This window comes from Grampus griseus (assembly GCF_964374135.1).
Source record: "Grampus griseus genome assembly, chromosome: 1".
NCBI classification, from domain to species: domain Eukaryota; kingdom Metazoa; phylum Chordata; class Mammalia; order Artiodactyla; family Delphinidae; genus Grampus; species Grampus griseus.
In genome coordinates, this window is record NC_139017.1 from 139,084,960 (window position 1) to 139,104,784 (window position 19,825).

General features: G+C 52.4%; 1 protein-coding gene across 2 annotated transcripts in view; it reads left to right on the forward strand.

Annotated features, from left to right (window-relative positions):
- The window catches only part of SLC1A7 (solute carrier family 1 member 7), a gene marked incomplete at both ends in the record, with an annotated part of 46,184 nt that overhangs the window by 17,432 nt on the left and 8,927 nt on the right, over window positions 1-19,825 (forward strand). Inside the window, 3 exons of one of the 2 annotated variants that reach the window (XM_082657814.1) lie at window positions 8,219-8,434; window positions 17,347-17,389; window positions 19,513-19,735. In XM_082657814.1, the coding sequence (XP_082513940.1) occupies window positions 8,219-8,434; window positions 17,347-17,389; window positions 19,513-19,735 (482 nt within the window). The remainder of the gene's footprint in view (window positions 1-8,218; window positions 8,435-17,346; window positions 17,390-19,512; window positions 19,736-19,825) is intronic. The other variant, XM_082657815.1, reaches the window with a different exon arrangement.

Below are 19,825 nucleotides of genomic sequence, written 5' to 3' on the forward strand. Positions count from 1 at the left end.
AGCCAGGGCCTTTGCCGGAGGGAGTCCTGATGCAGGAGGGAAGGGAGGCAGGGGACCTGTGTTCCCTCTGGGTGGGGTCTTTCCCTCCCGCTGGAGCAGGGCTCCTAACCATGGCGTAGTGGCACTGGTCGTAAAAACCAGTGATGGGCAGCCCAGGGAAGTCATTCCTAGCAACTGTCTGCAACCGTAGAGCAGAGTAACGGTCACCCGTGGGAACACTGTTTCCCTCCCACCTGCCATTCTTTGCCTTGTGGGAAAGAAAGGGGCAGGGGTTCCGCTCACATGGATTGGGAACTGGATCGACCCTTACTACACTCAGGAACGCAGCCTTTCCAGTGGAAAGGGGTTGAGACTGGTCGATGGTCAGAAGTGAGCTCTCGGAGGGCTGCAGCCGCGGCTGCTCCAGCGTTTGCTTTTGACTGAGCTCAAGCTTGTTATTTTATTATTATTATTTTTTAGATGCTGGAGGTAGGAGTTTGTTAATTAATTTATTTATTTTTGCTGTGTTGGGTCTTCGTTTCTGTGCGAGGGCTTTCTCTAGTTGCGGCGAGCGGGGGGGCCACTCTTCATCGTGGTGCGTGAGCCTTTCACTGTCGCGGCCTCTCTTGTTGCAGAGCACAGGCTCCAGACGTGCAGGCTCAGTAGTTGTGGCTCACGGGCCCAGTTGCTCCGTGGCATGTGGGATCTTCCCGGACCAGGGCTTGAACCCGTGTCCCCTGCATTGGCAGTCAGATTCTCAACCACTGCGCCACCAGGGAAGCCCCAAGCTTGTTATTTTTGAGTTCCCAATCGATCCCCTCCCCATGCCCAGGGGCCTGGGAAGGAGAGACCTGCAGAAGGCAGTTGGGGATCCCAGGGTGGCAGCGCCACCCCAGGCCCATGCCTGTCTCTGTGCCACCTCCTCCCTCTCCCACCCCCTGAGCCCTGCACTCCCTCCCCACCTTCCTACCTGCCTCCATCCCGTGGAATCTAAAGTGGAACCAAAGAGGTTTGGTCTGTGTGGCTCCAGAGGGCAGGGCTGGGCCCAGTGTGGAAATTCTCTTTCCTGGAGGCAGATTTCATACTAATAAGCATAACTAGCCCACAGTGGAGGTAGTGAGTTCTCTGTCCTCTGAGGCGTGCAATCAGAAGTGGTAGAGGAATTTCTGCCCTTGGGAGGGAGTGCTGGGACCAGATGACCCAGACCTTAGCCAAGTGGGAGTCTGGCCTCCTGCCTCAGGTCTTAGAAGGAGTTGGCTTGAGGGTGGGGCTGTGGCAGGGACAGCCGGGAAGCATAATTCGGTGCTAACGTAGCACTTGCTGTCAACTGCTGGGCCTGTCATTTGCTCAGGGGAAGGAAAAAGACCTTAATATTTGGAAGGGCTGACGAGACTCCCATGGACCCCCAGATGCCTCCATCCACTTGCCTGTCGGGTGGACTGCCTGCAGCTGCACCCAGGGACCAGCTTGGGAGAGCCTCCCTGACTGGGTCACACGAAGCCACAGCCCAAGGATATGGCTCCTTCCTGCCTTTAACTTCCTAGTGCAGGATGTCGTGACTCTGGATGTTGTCACGCTAGTAGACCAAGGTTCAAATCTCCCTACTCACTGTGTGGCTTTAGCAAGTTGCTTGCGCACCTGCAGTGACTGGGAGCTCACTGCTTCTCACGGTGGTCCCTTCCAGGACGGGACAGCTCTGTTTGCTAGAAAGTTATTCCTGGTGCTGAGCTGAGATCTGCTTCCCTGTGGCTTTCCACATCCATCCCAGTGTTCCCGGGGTCTGCTCTGCTGTGCTCACTGTCCGCTGCCACCTACCCCAGCTGCCCTCTATGGGACACACACCTCCCTCCCCTGTCCCTTTCCCAGGAGGGTCTTAACGTCAGGGCAGGTCCGTGGCCTCCTCAGCAAGCCCTCCGGGCTTCTAGCCCCACAGGCTGAGGGCCCCCCACCCCTTTGGCACCCTTATTCCCCAGTGACTCACCAAGCTGGCAGCAAACAAACCCCCAAAGTCCCCCTCCCACGTGCTGCCACTGCGGCTCAGGCCCCCCTTCCACCCCAGAGCTTGCGCTCTCCGAGCTGTTGAAGCCAAGCATGGCTCTGCATGTGTCCGTGTTCTTCTTCATCGTGTCAGTCAGAACTGGCCTGAGGTCTGCTCGGTTCCAACTCCCTCATTCAACACGTTAGCTATTCCTCCCAGCTTCCCAACCTCTACAATCTGATCCACATGCTGTCAGTGCCCTTGGCCAAGGCATTGATAAAACAACCAGGAAGGAGAGGGCTGAAGGGAGAGCCCCGAAGTACACCTCCAGAGACCCTCTCAGGTTCTCAGCACTCAGAAGAGGGGACTGCCTGTGGTAATCATTCCCCGAAGTTCTCAGAGGACCCGGTGTCAACTGCTTGATGTCACACGGACACACAGCGCCAGGGGCCTTTCTCTAAACCTGGCAAGGGGCCCAAGGCTGGTCCAGGTGACTTTTCCTCCAGGAACCCACAGTGGTCACTCATGGTCATCAGAGCTCGGAAGTCACCCCTTTTCACAACTAGTCTAGAGTTCCACCCTGGCTTAACATCACACATACACACCAGCAAACCTGCACCCAGGCCAGGCCAGGCCCCGGGCTCTGAGGGCCTAGAACTGAGCCAGATTCAGCCTTTCCCTGGAGGAGCTCACAGTCTGCTGGGGCAGGTAGTCACAGAACAGACGATGCCATCACAGAAGAGTGCTAATTATTGGAATATATTGAATACTTGCTATGTACCAGGCGCTATTCTAAACCTAGATCAATGCTCACAATAAACCATCGTTATCCCCATTCTATCCTCCAGTGGAAACTGAGGCGCACAGAGGCTGAGGAACTTGCCCGAGGCTCCCAGCTAGTGAGGGCTGCGCGCAGGAGCCTCCAGGAGCTGCCTGGCCTAGTCGGCGGGCTCAGGAGGCCCTCAGAGGGAGGAAGTACCTGAGTGGAGACTAGAGAGATGGGTAGCAGCAGCAGGAGAGGATGGGAAAGTAAACCAGGGAGGACAGGGGCAAGGGGACTGGGTTCCTTCAGTGTTCACTGCTTCGCGCAGCACGTGTTCCCGCCAGCCTGCCCTGCGCCAGAGCTGGGCCGGGCCGTGGGGGCTCAGGGCTGAGCATGCCGGCAGAGTGCCGTGTAAGAAACTGGGAAGCACAGGGTGCCCTGGGGAGGTAGGTGAGATCGCCGTATCAGGGAAGACTTCCCAGAGGAAGGATGTCTGAGCTGACCTTGGAAAGGGCAAGTGGAAATTGGTTGGGCTGGGCAGGTATGTGAGGGCTTGGGGGGTGTGGGCGGAGAGTACCAGGCTAAAGGAACAACCAACACAAAGATGGTGCAAGGAGCAGCAGGGAGAACGGGGCGGCTGGAGAGGTGCCAGTGAGGAGGAGGAGAGTGGCCCAAGGCCTTGGAGGAGCGTGGACAGTTCCTGAGGGCGAAGGGGAGCCACCAAGACTTCAAACAGCGAGGGGCCCCCAGCAGTCTCAGCAGCCTGTCCGCCCTCCGCAGTGAAGTGTGCAGGCAGCGGTGGGTGCCTCCCGGTGTTATATGGGGTCACCATACCCACCTCAGGGTTGGTGTGAGAACAGGTGAGGGTCAGTAGTGGCCTTTTTCTCCCTCCATTCCCCGCCCCCTGCAAGTGGAGGGGTTACCAGATGGAAACAGGCTGGGCCCAGGAACCAGCCGGCTCCCCAGTCACATCAAGCTCTTGAACCATAATCCCGGGCCCTGGGGGCGGGGCGGAGGGGGTGGCCAGATGGCTTCGGAGGGAGTCCCAGACTTCTGGGCTTCCTGAGGCGCTTTGCCAGGGCCCTCGAGGATGTGGGGAACTCCCAGGAGCACCCGGCCATCGTGGGAGTCGCAGAGGCAAGGTTACCTATTCTCCCCTCACCGTAAATCAGAGAGCCTGAAGGAGCATTTGAAGTCATCCTCATGGAATCTCCCACTCAGCCTGGAAGCCTTGATCTAGCCTTCCAACAGGTGGCCACCCAGCCTCCATTTGGATACCTCCAAAGATGGGGAGCTCACCACCACAAATCTGAGGGCTATAGCCATGGGGCAGGTCATGAACTCCGAGCGTTGAACTAAATAGGCATTACATGGGCTGAATCACATTAAAATCATGGTTAGCCAAAACCGGAAGGCTTTTTCTTGCACAGGAGTTAAACCGGGTCCTACCACGGAGAGTCACTGTGGGAGAAGGGAAACCCCACAGGGCTGAATCCCTGTTCCAGTCTTAACTTCACAACTAGGCAGCTTGGCCGGTTAGCTCCACCCCCTGAGCTTTATTGTCCTTATCTGTAACTCAAACTGCACAACCCGAGAAGGCAGTCGCTAGTCATAAGTGACTCCTGAACCCTTGAAATGTGGCTAGTGCAATGGAGCAACTGAACTTTTTGTTTTTAATTAAATTAAAAATTTAAACCAGAAGCCGTTTTTCTAAGCATTTTTTATGTTGATTACACAGTGAAATGATAATAATTTGGGTAAACTGGGTTAAATAAAGTGTTATTAAAGTTAATTTTACCAAAAATGAACTTCACCTGTTTCTTTTGACTTTTTTTCTTTTTTTTTACTGTGACTACTAGAAAATTTAACATTACAGTGGCTCACATTATCATCCTGTTGGGCAGCACTGACAGAACGCTAAGGATCAAATGAGGTGGATGTTCAGGTGTTTGGGGACAGTTAAGCTCCAGATGAATTACGGTTTCTGTGGCTGCTGGCCCTTGAGGGGTTGTGTTTTTCATCATACAAGCAAGACATGCTTATTCTCGAAATAATAGAGAATGTGGAAAAACATTAAAAACAAAACAAAACTTGCCCATTATCCTACCACCCAAAGACAGCTACTGTTAAACTTTAGTTTTTCCCCTGTGCATGTCCATGTGACCTAACACTCCCTGCAGAGCACACCACCCCGGCTTGTAGGTTCTCAGAAAGGTCACATTAACAGCTTGGCCCAAAAGTCTAGACCTCGAGGAGCCCCCTCCAGCCAAATGGCAGGCTGTCAAGGAAGTCACTTGAACATCCTTTCCTGTGACTGTGAGTTCCGGGAGTGGCCGCCATCTCACGCGGAATCGAGGCCCTCCCCACACACTTAGCTCCCGTCTGCTCGGCCTCCGCCATCACCTGCGGTCACCCTGGCACTGCCGGCACCAGCCTGGGGAGGGAGGGTCTGCTCTGTCATACTGTCAAGCAGCTCCTCCCCAACCGCTCCCACCTCGGCTGCTCTCCTTTCTCTTCAGCCAGTAGAAAACCCCTTTCCATTCTGCGGGCGGGAGCGACGTTCCACAGCGGAACTGCTTGTGTCCCAGGTGATGGAATGCTTTCCATTTTATTCATCAGCCTTCTCCCTTCCAGAGCCCCTGTGTCCAGGGTCCACTCCTGCTATATTTAGAACCTGCACTCCCTTCCTTACCACATCCGCTCTATCTCTGAGCTGCACCACCCCCACGTTAGACCTCTTCTTCCTCAGAGTGGCCTTCTGAGGAGCCCTTTGCCCCTTTCTGAGATCTGATTTTCATCTGCACCCCTCTCCTGCACAATCCCTCAGGCATGTCTATGTTTATCTGGACCACAAACCTCGAGAGGGGTCCGTGTCACAGGAGCTCCAGGGCACCCTGCAAACTATCTTGTACTCTGCTTCCTCCACTTGACATAAAATAGGAACATCTTTCCAATGACACCATCACTTCTGATGGCTGCTTAGAAGCCCACTGCATGGATATGCTGTAACTTTTAATCTAATCTGCCTTGATGATTGAAGTTGGTCCCAGCTTTTTGCTTTACAAATACCACTTCAGTGACCCTCCCTATATACTTGGTTTACTTTGATATTCTCAGATCTAAGGACTTCTTAGTTCTCCCTTCTCAGACATCCAGCAAATTCTGCTAGATGTGTGTTACCTCATTCTCCCCTGTGTGCCCCTTGGCCTGGCGCTCAAGGCCACTCCTACTCCTGAGCTCAGTCCATCTTTTCTGCCCCATATCTCACTCTGCCTCACATATGACCTGAGCTCTGACCACATTAAACACCACAGTGTCCCCACACTTTCCAGCCTCCCTGTTATCTTCTGGTGTCCCACTGCCTGGCACGTCTGCTCCGTCTCCAAATCTGCCTCATCTTCCAGTGCCCCTTCCTCCACGTAGCCTTTCCTGATCCTCCTAGCTACAAGTGATCCCTCACTCCTCTGAATAAAGATAGCACGTCCTTGTCCCCTCCCTTGTGGTATTGATGCAAACACCTTGACCCCTGGTTACCTGAGTCCAATTCTGTCCCGAGTGTCCATGTCCATCTTCTTCCCACCCCCCGCAGCAGCCAGACCAGGAGTTACTTGAGGTCAGGGACTGATTTCTGATTTCTTTCTGTGGGCACAGGGCATGGCACAGAGTGGGCACGTGCTAAAGGATTGAATAACTACATGGATGAAGGAGGACAGGCCTGGAGCTGGGGAATGAGTTCCGGTCCAGCTGGCCACTAGTGTCCTGTGTGACCTCGAGCAGGGCCTCTTCTCAGGGCCATGGCTTCCCATGGCTGTGAGGAAATTCTGTTATGGTCAGAGGCCTGTTTGGCCCTGGGCCGAGGTGCTGGCCCTTGTCTGGGGATGATCTCTCTCATGGATGGTGTTGCAGGGTGGCCCCCATTTCTCCTGGCCACACAATCTCATTATGAGCCCTTCAGGATTTATATCTAAGACCCACCCTAAGCCCATCACTAACATATGGTGTCCTGGCAGACAGGCATGAATGGAGGTTGTAAACATTGACTCATTCATTCATTCATTCACTCCTTCATTCAGCAAACTACACTCCAGCAGTGTAGTTTGGTTCTGGCTCTGTGGACCCAGCACTGAATCAGACCCAGGCCCAGCCCTGGTGGTGCTTCCAGTAAATAGTCAACAGTTCAATGAGGTGGGGCTGGGACAGAGGGCAGCACAGGGGCCATGGGAGCCCAGAGAAGGGGCCTTACCCCTGCCTGATGGTCAGGGAAGGCTTCCTGGAGGAGGGGACCCTTTAACTGCATTTTAAAAGGGGAGTGAGGCTTTGCTACAGCAAGCAGGGAAGAGCAGGGTGCTCACAGGCAGCAGTTACCGTGGGGTGCAGGAACGGCTTTCTGTGCTCAGCCCTGATGCTAGATGTAGCTTAATGATAAGAGGAGGTGGATGCGGAGAGATTATCTGCTCTTGTTTACATGATTAAAACCAGACAAATACTTCCTTTATCTGAAAGAATGAAAAGGCTTTGGGGAAAAATCCTTTTGGCAGCAAAGGGCAAGCATCTCCTTAGCTAATCTCTCGCTCCCCACCTGCCCCCATTCCGCATCCCCAGCCAAACAGACATGAGAAAAATAGCTCCAGGGCTGACTTGCTCTGGTGGGCAGAGAGCCAGGGTCAGGGCAGGCGGGGAGTGGGGAGGAGCCAAGAGGAGAGAGACCCACAAGCCTCTCCATACAGTCTCGCGAGAGGAGAGTCTGGGCCGGGGCACTAACCCAAGACGGCCACAGGGTGGCACCTCTCAAGGAAAAATCTAACCATGGCCCCATTTTTTAGATGCAGATCCTGAGGCCTAAAGATGGAGGAGTGACTTGCTTGCCTGGGTCACATAGCCAATGGGCAGAACTGGGACTAGGACCCAGGTCACCAAGTCCCAGCCCAGGGCTCTAACTCACTCATTTACTCTCACTCATTAGTTCATTCAAAAGCCTACAGTAACCACCTGCTTGGTGGCAGGACAGAGAGCTCATGCTGGGCACGAGGGGCCCACAGAGAAGTCAGATCTGCTCCTCTTCTCACATGTCCTCAGTCTGATGAGAGAGACAGACAGTGACAGTGACAACCAGGGTCATGACAGAGGAGGCCGGGAGCTGTGGGACCCCCAGAATGGGCTCCTAAAAGATTTCACCCAAGAGGAGGCGCTGAGCTTGGTCTTACCTGCGGGTAGGATTTGGGCAAGTGAAAGGAGGTACTAAGAGGACACCAAACATGGAAAGGTCTAGAGGTGTGAACGGGCTCAGCTGATGACACTGGGCAAGGGGGAGAGAGCAGAGCAGAGCATAGAGAGGCTGGATGGAGCCTCGGGGACTGGATTAGTGGGGGGATCCCCATGCCTGCACATTCCCTGGAACGCTGTGAGGGTGCTAGGCAGAGCCAGGAGGGGGCGAGAGTGGGTACACCTGAGTGCCTGGCCTGCCCACCCACAGACGCTGACCCCTATCGCTCTCCCAGCTTGATGTCCGGCCTCGCCTCCCTGGATGCCAAGACCTCCAGCCGCCTGGGCATCCTCACTGTAGCGTACTACCTGTGGACCACCTTCATGGCAGTCATCGTGGGCATCGTCATGGTGTCCATCATCCACCCGGGCAGCGTGGCCCAGAAGGAGACGACGGAGCATAGTGGGAAGCCCATCATGAGCTCAGCAGACCCCCTGCTGGACCTCATTCGGTAACTCCTGCCGCCGGCACCCTGCTTGGGAACGCCATGCCGGGGCTGGGACTGCTGACCTCACAGTCCCAGCCCCGCATGTCACCCATGGGGCAGAAGAGGGTGTGGGGATGAGGTGCTCGGGGTCTGCCCTTGATCACTAATGGTAACAAGGGGGGCAGCCGCAGAGGCCACTCTCTGCCCCCTCAGCCCCCGTGCCTCCTGCTGGGCTCACACTGAACTGTCCACCCCCATCAAGATGGGATGAGTGGGAGGGCACAGGGGACACAGGAAGGGCATTCCTGAAGAAGGCAACAGCTGTGCAAAGGTCCTGAGCTGGGAGGTAGTATTATGGGAAGAAGTTATGGCCCATTCAGTGTGACTGGAGCTTGAGATGTGAGCGGGGAGTGGACAGTCATTGCTGGAGAAGTCGGTTGGGGCCAGACCATGAAGAGCATTGGCAATCAGGCCCCAAGTTGCATTTTATCCTAAACGCCCCCGGAAATGGGTTTTAAACCTAGGAGTAGCATGTTCCAACTCAGAAGGCTCCCTCTGTCCGCCAGAGTGCTGGTGGACTGGAGGTGGGGCGCATGGCAGGCGGGGAAGACAGAGGCAGGGACTGGGCCAGGCTGGCAGCCATGGGCCTGGGGGAAGAGGGAAGACTGAAGGCTGCTCAGGAGGTAAAATCAGTCTGCAAGAGACGGTGAGAAGGGGGGAAGGGTGGAGGCGGTGGGAGTCTGATTGAAAGGGCATGAAGGTCTCTGGCCTGAGCACCTGAGTGGACAGCAGCGTGGTCACAGGGCCAGAGGACAGTGCTGGAGCAGGTGCAGACCTCCTGAGGGAGGCGTCAGCTGATGGTTGGCTGGTGGATCTGAATCCTGTGGGGAAGTCTGAGCGGGAGATGGAGGTTAGGAGAGCAGCAGGTAGAGGTGTTAGGGAGGCCCTGATGGCAGAGGGGTCTCCCAGGACAGTGTGGGTGAGGACAGCAGGGCTGGGACAGAGCTCGGGGAAGCACCACATTGGGAACAGTTTATTGGGCTCAATAGGGTGCCCCAGTAAACGTGCTCTGGGGGCTCCTCTGGTCCCTCCCATTTTCTCACCAATTTCAGATATAAGAAACCCAGTCCAGTCTAACAGTAAAACTCCAGACTCATCCAGTTTAAAGCGAATCCTGTCCTAGCCTTTTGCATCTGATTCAGACGTGGAAAGCTGGAGTGGGAAGAAGGTCCTAGCAGGTTTTGCTCTCTTTCTTGCTGCACCTACTCCCCTGTTGCTAGCCCCGGGGGTGGCGCAGTGAAGAGGGAGAGGGAGTGAGCTAGGAAGGTCCTCCTTTATGTAGTGGGGTGAGCCGGGGTAGCTGCTCCCCGGTTGTTTTCCTTCAGCGGAGCTTTTGCGGGCTCTTTGGGGCCCCTCCTATCACTGGTGTCTCTCACCTGTTATTCCCTTGACTTGGGCGCTCCCTGCGCCATCTGGCTGCTCACAGTACCCTCCTCAGGCCTGACCTCTGGTCAGCTCCTCTGCTGGGGACACCTCCCCGCCCCCCGCCCTGGTGATCCTCTTAGGCAGTGTCCCTTCTGCAAGGTCCGCACTGGCCCGTGAAAAACACACACATCCTTGCTGGAAACGCAGCCCTTTCCCAAGGCCTTTGGACGTGAGTCAGGCACCAGCCCCTACATACCTCAGATCTTAGGGGACACCGCCAAGGTCTCTTGGCTTAAAGTTAGGGAGAAGCACTCCTCTCATCCTCAGCATACAACCTCTCTCTCTCCCTTTCCCTTTCTCTTGAAAAACCCTCACCCTCTGCATCAGTTAGCTGTTGCCGTGTGACAAACCATCTGAAGACCTAGTGCCTCAAGACAACAACCATAAGTCTACAGGTCAGCTGGAGGTTTCTGCTGACTCGGACTGGGCTTAGCTGAGCTTGCTCATGTGTCTGCAGGCAGCTGGCTGCTGGGAACAGCTACTCCAGGGTGATCTTGGCTAAGATAATCCAGCTGGGCTCCACGTGGTCCCTCATCTTCCCATAGACCAGCCTGTATTTATTTCATGGTGGTGAGAGCGTTCCAAGAGAGAGCCAGCATGTTCTTACGAGGAAGGTAGCAGAACAAGAGAGGCAAAGAGAAACATACAAGTATTTTCCCAAGTCTCTGCTTTTGTCAAGTCTGCTAACATCCTATTGGCCAAAGCAAGCCATGTGGCCACGCCCAGACTCAGGGTGGGAAGGGCTGGCAATGTGACAAGGCAAAGGCATCCACGAGTGAGGGCCTTCAGTGCAATCAAGCTACCGCTCCCTCCATTTTCTCCATTCTCCAGGTTCTTTTTATCCTTTGAGATGTGATGAACCAAAGATCACAAAAATACCTGCAGTTTTGTTCCTGTTGTGTGGTTCTCACCCACAGGGTCAAGAGCCAGAGAGACCCAGGCAAGGTCTGTTGTATCTACACTTACTTGCCTGGTGATCTCACCTAGTACCGTGGCGCTGTACACCTTCTGTACACTGACGCTGCTGAGTTTTGTTTCCAGTGGAAACCTCTCACCGGCACTCCAGATTCTTACATACACTTGTCTAAAGGCATCTCGAAATTAGCACATCCAAAGCTAAACTCTGGATTTTCCCCATAGATCTGTCCTTTCCTCAGTCCTGCCCATCTTGGTCGGATGCCTCTCTTATTCTCTCATATCCTGCATCCAGTTTGTCAGCAAATTCTGTCAGCTCTACCTTCAAAATGATATCTTAAACCTTGCCCCTTCTGTCTCCCTCTGCCACTCCCACCATCGCACAGACCACCATCGCCTCTCACTCGAGGGTCCTGTATGGTCACCTGCTTTCTCTCTGTTTCCCTACAGCCTGTTCTCAGCACAATAGCCAGAGGGATCCTTTAAAAACCTGCCCGCAACCTGTCACAGGTCGACAAAATCCACAATGCTCACTATGGCCTACAGGCCCGTCATGATCCCCCCTCCATGCACAGGTTGGCCTCTGACCTTTGCTCCAACTCTCCCTCCCGTCACTCCAGCCTGCTGGCCTCTGTGCACGCCTCCAAACGTGCTTAGGGTCCCGTCTGGGAGCTTGGTCTTCCTCGCTGCCTCTGCCTGGATGGCCCTTCCCTCCCTCCATTGACACCGCTGCCGTGTCACCTCTTCAGAGGGGCCTCCCAGCCTCCGTCAGCCTCTCTCCTCATAGCTTGGATTACTACCTGACACTACCCTCTCTGTGTATTTCTGTATTTCTTTTTCTGTCTCCCCCACTGGAATAAAATATGCTCTGGGAGGGCCAGTTAAAAATCACCCCACTATGGGCTTCCCTGGTGGCGCAGTGGTTGAGAGTCCGCCTGCCAATGCAGGGGACGCGGGTTCGTGCCCCGGTCTGGGAAGATCCCACATGCCGCGGAGCGGCTGGGCCCGTGGGCCATGGCCGCTGAGCCTGCATGTCCGGAGCCTCTGCTCCGCAATGGGAGAGGCCACGGCAGTAAGAGGCCCACGTACCGCAAAGAAAAAAAATTAAAAATCACCCCACTGTATTCCGGAGCCTAGAACAGCAACTGCACGGCAGAGGTGCTGAGTGTTTGCTGATTGCATATGTGGGATGCAGGGGCATCGGTGAAGCCGCAGGGTTTGAAGCTGCAGGAAGAAGCACCAGCACAGGGAGAGTGGCTGAGCACACGAGGCGCGAGGCCAGGTTGAGCCCCAGCCGCACTGGAGGGCTGTGTCCAGCTGCTGGAGCAGAAGGAGAACCAGGAAAGCCGACAGCCTGGAAGCCAAGGGAGGAGGAATTTTGAGAAGCTTCATGTCTAAGACGCACTATTTCTGAGATTTGGTGACTATGATTCATCATTTCTTGGATCCTATGATTTGAAACAGCCTTTCCTTGTGGTGGAAGGATTGTTGGCGCTTGGGGAGCCCCGCCCTCCCCAATGGCCTCCCCTGCTTGGGGGCTGAGGGCTCTGGATCCGACCCACATGTCAGAGTCAAATGTTCCAGGAGGAGTTCCTGCTCTCAGTTGCTTTTCACGTGGTGAAAATCTATCCTTCTGGTTTGAGGTTTTTCCCCCAGTCGCTCTCAACCCTGAGCAAGTTGTTTTGCAAAGCCGGGTGGTTGGACATCGCTGACACCATTTCTTAGTCAGAGAGCAGAGCTGCAGGGGAGATCACATGCTTCCTGCAGGGAAGCTCGTCTCACCTCTGTGTGGTCGCTGTGTGGCTGCAGGCAGACCAGCCCCCTCCCGTGGCCTGTTTCCCCCGTCGGTTTCAAGATCCCTTCTAGCTCTGTGGTTCCGAAACACAAAGGCCTAGAGGCCAGTGAGGAGGCTTCTGGGCACGAGCAGAAGGTTCTGGAGGTGGGTTGGTTCCGGGACGAGGTTGGAAGGACGGTGCAGAGCTCAACCTTGCAGACCTTGATCCCAGGTGAGGGGGTGGCTCTTCCACTCGAGAAGGGGGAGGCCGGAGGTGAGTTTGGGAAGGATGGATTGGAGCAGGGTAGCGTGGAGTGGGCAGGATGTGCCTGGAGGCATGGGGACACCCTGGGAGCGGGTGCAGTCACTTTCGTTCCATTCAGCCCACTTTTATTAAGTAACTGCTCAGGGCAAAGACATTGTGCTGAGAGCCGGTGGGGAGGGAGAGGGGGGAAATGCAGGTCCCTGCATCCAGCTGACAGCCACCTTAGGACAGACAGACCAGAAGAGTGCCCTGGACAGCTACTCTCTGCAACCCTTTCTAGCTCTGACATTCTGAGAGACCATGCAGAAAATGAGGACACCAGCGATGAGGGTACCAGCGGCCCCATCACCCTTGCTCTGGCCCAGAGCAGTTGCCTACCAACCAAGAACACAGAGGACCAGGGCAGGGAACTGGGAAATGGAGGCAGGTGTGCCTAAGGAAAAGTCAGAAAGATGAGGGGTCCAACCGAACAGCGAAATAAGGCCCACTGCATCCTTCAGGGAGGGAAGATACGCGTCCGTCTCTCAAAGATGGTCCTGAGGAACACAATAGGCCATGTCCCTGGCTGACTCTCCAAGGCATGAGTTCATTTCCCAGGGCTCCAAGCAGGGGTTCCAGAAAACTGACGTCTGCTCACAGAGCAGCCTCACAGAACAAACCCAAGCAGAACACCAGTCAGAGCTGGGCCCCTTCTTTGTTTTCCAATCTTTCAAAAACACCAGAGAGATTAAGTAATGACTTGGGTCTATTTATAGCTCCCAGTTACCCGCTCAGGGATTGGATGAAGCTCTTGGGAGCTGTGCTTGGAAAGGAATAATTCCCACCTTTGGAGCTTGGCTTGGGGATGGGGGTGAGTTTGGAACCGTCACAGTGGGAACTTACAAATAGTAAGTGAGGTGGACTGTGGCCTTGCCCCAAGAGATGTGTGGGGAGGCCCAGGGCAGAGTGTGTGTATACTTGATGGGCTTGGCTGCCAACGTCTCCCAGGAACATTATGTCTGCATTTTACGTAACCACCACCGGGAACACAGGCCTCATGGGGCAGACAGGAAGGCTTCCCATGGGTCTTCAAAGCCAAAAGAAAATGGTGCATATTTTTTCATTTAATAATCAAAGGTATACTTCTTTATTAAAATCTGAGGGTAAGTTCATTGAGAATTAGTATGACCACATGTATTAGGAAATGCTTTGGGCTGCTACTTAACAGAAACCTGAAGCAGCAGAGGCTTAAGTAAGGTAAAGGCCTGCACTTTCTCCCAAAAATAAGCAGACCAGAGGTGGCAGCTCGTGGTCAACAGGAGTCCGTGCTCCCTCCACCTTGGTGCTTTGCTGGACTTATTAAGCGCTTGGCTTTTATCATCAGTGTGTCTCATGGTTCAGTAAGGTTGCTGAACCTCCAGCTATTATGTCCATGTTCCGGGCAGAAAGAAAAGAGCTGGAGGAAAGGACCAAAGGGTCCTGGCTGCATGGGCATCTTTTAAAGCTTTTTCCAGGAAATGCCACCCAATGACTCCCACTTACATCGCATTGGCCACCCCTTTGGCAAGAGAGGCTGGGAAACAGGGCTTGATGTCAGGGCCTTCTTGGTCCCTGTAACATGCCTGGGTTTCTGTTAGTGAGTAAGGAGACAGCATGGAGACTGGGCAGACAACTAGTCATCCGTGCTGCAGCACATAATTTAAATTATTGTCATTTTAAAGGAAGTTGTAGAGAGATGTATGTATGAGGTATAAGTTCCATTCCGTTTCTTACATACGGCCTTCTGAACGCCCTTGGTTTCTGCTCATGCTAAAGCAGCCTTCCCTCTAACCACTTTGTCACTCGAACCTACTGGAAGTGTACCCAGGGACATTTTCAAGCTGTTACCACGTGATGCAGTGTGGGCCTCCTCCATTCTGGTCAGGAGCGCCCAGGGCCGGTAGGTCATGCGCTCCGGCAGGCTGTGTGCCTGGCGTGACTTTGGCTCTGTTTGCTGTCCAGAGCCCTTGCAGGCAGCTGTTATTCTGGTGGCAGAAATCTGCTTACCACTCATCAAAATACAGCCTCATGTGAGCTTCTGTGATCTCAGCTCCTGACCCTGCTTCTTCTCTCCCTTGTGACAAAGCTGAAATCAGTGGGGAAAGCCAAGACCATTCTCTACCAGTTTTCTGCCATGGTAGCTCATTCCAAGCCCTCTTTCTCCTGCCATATGCTAACCCTGAACCTGTATTTTAGCAACAGTGAAAAAAATTATAGTCTCTGCTTCCCAACAGTGGCTGCCAGGGTGTAAAGTTAAGAAAGAACGCACACTCATACTCATGTGTATAACTCCATGCATGTGTGAGCTGAGTCTCGCAAAAGGAGAGACTTGCCGAGAGCAAGAGTGAGCGGGACGGAGGGTCCAGGTAGAGGAGGAACGTGCACACGAGGCGCACGGCCTGTTCAAGGAAGTGCCAGCACAGGAGCAAAACTCCTTGTTAGCATCTCTGATTTAGGTTAGGTTCCTAAAGCAGATTATAAAGGCAAAGACCCTCGCTGTGAACTGCAAATTGCTTTACACAAAGTTTGCTGCCAGAACCACGTGAGGGAGTCACCAAACATCCTCAGCAGTGGGTACTGTCATTTGAAAATTTCTTTAACAGTTTGATAGGTGAAAATGTCTTTTTCAGTGAAGCCGAACATTTTTTTTTTAATGAGGGTTTTTTTGGCTGCGTTGGGTCTTCATTGCTGCGCGCGGGCTTTCTTTGGTTGCGGCGAGCGGGGGCTACTCTTCGTTGCGGTGCGCGGGCTTCTCATTGCGGTGGCTTCTCTTGTAGCGGAGCACGGGCTCTAGGCAGTCTCAGTAGCTGTGGCGCACGGGCTTAGTTGCTCCGCAGCATGTGGGATCTTCCCGGCCCAGGGCTCGAACCCGTGTCCCCTGAATCGGCAGGCGGATTCTTAACCACTGCACCACCCTGAACATTTTTTAAAAGGTTTTTTGGCTACTTATGTTTTTTTTTTTTCTGCAAAGTGAATAACCTGGTCAGGACGTTCCATCACTTTTCTATTGAGGTATTAATGTTTCTGTGGTCCATTTATGTATGCAGCAAATATTTACTGAGTGCCTGTTACGTGCCGGGCACTCTTCCAGGTGCTGGGGACACGGCGGAAAACAAAACAGAGATCCCTGCCCTCCAGGGAGCTGATGTTCTGGCGAGAAAAGACAGACAGTGAACATGGAAACAAGGTCAAGATTTGTAAAAACTCTTTAAAGATTTAGGATGATAACACTTTGTTGTATAGTTTTCCCAGTTTGTCATTTGCTTTATTATTTTATTTGTATTGTAATCTGTCTTAGAGAGCTTCTCAATTGTTTTAGCTTTTGATTTTGGCATAATTTTAGATTTATAGAAAAGTTGCACAGATGGTAAAGAGACTTCCCAGCTGTGCCCGTCTTCCCCTGATGTTAGTGACTTACATCTAGCACATTTGTCAAAAGTAAGACATGAAATTAGTACACACTGTTAACTAAATTGCTTCATTGGATTTCACCAGTTTTTCCACTAGTGTTCTTTTTTTCTATTCCAGAATCCAATGCAGGATACTAAGTTGCACTTAGGAAATTCTTAATTTTCATGAAGTAAAATCTATTGATTTTGTTCTTAGAGTGTCCTTCCATATCCTGAGATCTGATAAAACATTAACCTGTGTTTCTTCTAGATTTTTATGGTTTCATTTTTTAAATTATTTATTTCTTTAAGCCATCTGGGATTTATTTTGGTGCAGTGTACATAAAGATCTAGTTTTTATTTTTCTGAATAGTTGGTTATGCAGTTCTCTAGAATGAGTCCTTCCTTTCTTCACTGATTTGTGAAGCAACTTCTATCAAATATGAAATACTTAAATGTCCCAGGTTCTGTCTCTAGGCTACAGGTTCCATTACATTGATTTTTTGATTGACGGCTGTGTCAGTATCTCACCGTTTTGACAGTTACATCTTTATAGTATGCTTTCATATCTGGTAGGACAAGACTTCCTCCTCCTTTAGCTTTACGAAAATTATATTAACAAGAACAATGATCCCATTTATGTGCCAGGTCCTGTGTTGGGAGCCACAGATAAGATATGAATGACCAAGTCCCACCTTCAAGGGAGCCAGTCTGTGGGGGAAGCAATCACGTGACTAGTGCCATCCAGCAGCGTGCTGGAGCATAGTTGACCCACAGGGCAAGGGCTATGGAGTCCACCTGGCCTCTGCTTGATTGGAGTAGGAATCAGCCAGAGAAGTAGGCAGTGCTTTTCGGGCAGAAGGAACAGTGGTCAAAGGCCTGGAGCTGGAGAAGTATGCAGCGTGTTTTGGGAACCTTATGCAGATGGTGTTGGAGCTTTAAGTCCTGGGATGGGGGTGGTGGGAAGAAGTAAGACTGCATAGGGAGGTGGGGCAGGATCATAGAAGTCCTTCACTGCCAAGGGAAGTGTTCAGATGACCCCAAGGGCCCTCCTATCCTGGAATTCTTCAATTACTGACTCTCTTCCCAGGAACATGTTCCCAGCCAACCTGGTGGAAGCCACATTCAAACAGGTGAGTGGGTCCCCGGACGATGGAGAGGTGGGCAGGCAGGGCCAGCCTGGGCCCGGCTAAGGAATGACAGGCTTGCCCAGCCAGTCTCCCTGTCTCTGGGGTTGGGACGCTAGGGAGAGGTGGTGGGAGGACCTGGATCCTTAGAGCCTCCTGGGGCCACACTCCTGCCCCGGGTTCCAACTTTTCACGAAGAAGAATTATGAGGGTGGAGGGAAGCCCCTGCTGAATGCCTGCTCTGCCCTCGTTTACACCCATGCGCGCACACACCATCCCCTTCAGTCCTCAAAACAACCCTGCCCTGGGGTAGGGCCAGCCCCTCTCCTGGACGAGGAATCTGAGGCTCAGGAGGGTTAAAGGATTTGCCCAAGGTTATATCACTAGTAAATGGCAGAGCTAGTAGGTGAACCCAGACCTGTCTGCATCTAAGCCTGTTTCCCCTTTCTTTTTAGAATAATCCTTTCCCCCTAATAAAAACAGTAATAACATTCACTGTAAAATATTAGGAAAATACTAAAAAATACAAAGCAGAGGATAAAAGCCACCTGTAGTTCCAGCACCCAGCAATAGCGATAGTAGAAGGTATGTTTCTAGTCTGTTTTTCTCTGCAGAAATGTTTTTAAAAATAAAATTAGGATCATAGGACATATATGGTGTGCATCTTGCTTTTTCTTCCCCACTCCCGTTATATCATGGGTACTTTCCATGGTTATTAAATGTTTCTTAAAAATACAATATTTAGTGATGATGCAACTGTTTGGCTCTTATAAGGCTGGCTATAATTTATTTGCCCATTTCCCCTTTCAGTTGTTTTCCAAAACAAGAAATTATGGTCAACAACCTTGTACACCAATCTTTGTCTGCACTTCTAATAATTTCCCATTCTTTTCCTCTTCTAAAATGTCAGCCGGTCGGTTGACTCAGTCCAACAAGCATTTCCTATCTTCTTCCCTGTGCTGGGGCCCTGTATTGGGCCTGGAGACACAGAGGAGGTGGCTGAGGGTTGTGGAAGAGGCTCCGAAATAAGGAGCTGTGAAAGCCTGAGCTAATCACTGTATCTTTCCTAACCTCCTGGGTCTTCATCTGTGAGATGAGCCAGGTAGTGAAGGTCCCTGAATGCTAGGCTAGGGAGTTTAGATATTATTCCAGCAGTGACGGGGAATTATTGAAGATGTGAGAGAGAAAGAGAGAATATTGCTCTACTTCACTTCCCTGCCTGGAATGCCCTTTATCTTTTGGCAAACTCCTACCCATCCTTCAAGGCCCAGCACCCAGCACAGAGTGTTCAACGTTGGGATGTTGATTACGATGGTGATGGTGGTGGTGGTGATAATAGCAGTAATAGTTACAGAAGGCTTACCATGTGCCACGCCCTGCTGTCAACACTTCACATATATTGTCTCATTTAACCTAACGAGGTAGATTAACTATTAAGACCCCATTTTACAGATGAGGGAACGGAAGCACAGATCCTGAGTGGGTCCCTTTTTCCCCCACTAGAAGACTTGCTTTATTGATACTGTGGTGTTGGGAGGATAGGAGCCCTTATGTGGACTCCTAGTACCTGAGGAATGAGAGGAAAAGACTCAGGAATGTCCTGAGGGCTGAGGAGGAAAGGTAGGTGACTCAGCCACTCAACTCTTCCCAGCTGGGGCCTCATCTCATCAAGAAAGCTCGGGACAAGCTGAGCTTTTCAAATAGAAAATCCAAGTTTCCATCAGTGGAAGGCAGGGCTGGCTGGCTGTTATGGATGGATAATGGATAGCTGAAAGGGGATAAACAGGTGAAAGGAGGACTATCCAAGTAGATTATCCAGGTAGGAGATGGATGGATGATTAGAGAGGGTCCCAGGTGGGTGTAATGAGGCATAGAAAGAAGAGAGAAGGCGGGATGGAGGGAGGTGTGGCTGGGTAGTGTATGGATGGATAAAGGAACCTCAGTTTTATTTTTGGTAAAATATTGATAATAGTTGAGAATAATCCCTGTCCTGCCTGTGTCACAGGGTTATTGTCAATAAATAGTTCATGAGTGGATACAAATGTGCTTCCAAGATGTTATTATCATTGCTGTTGTTGATATTAGTAACAACACTTGGACTCATTCCGGGTTGGGATGTCGCCCAACAGTACCGCACCAAGACCACCCCCGTTGTGAAGTCCCCCAAGGTGGCACCGGAGGAGGCCCCTCCTCGGCGGATCCTCATCTATGGGGTCCAGGAGGAGAATGGCTCTCGTGTGCAGAACTTCGCCCTGGACCTGACCCCACCGCCCGAGGTCATTTACAAGTCGGAGCCTGGCACCAGCGACGGCATGAACGTGCTGGGCATCGTCATCTTCTCTGCCACCATGGGTATGTGCTGCCCACCCGCCCCAGCGTGCCGTGGAGCCTGCTCTCCTTGCATTTACCCCTCCCTGCATCCCTGCGGCCAGTAACCTGAAT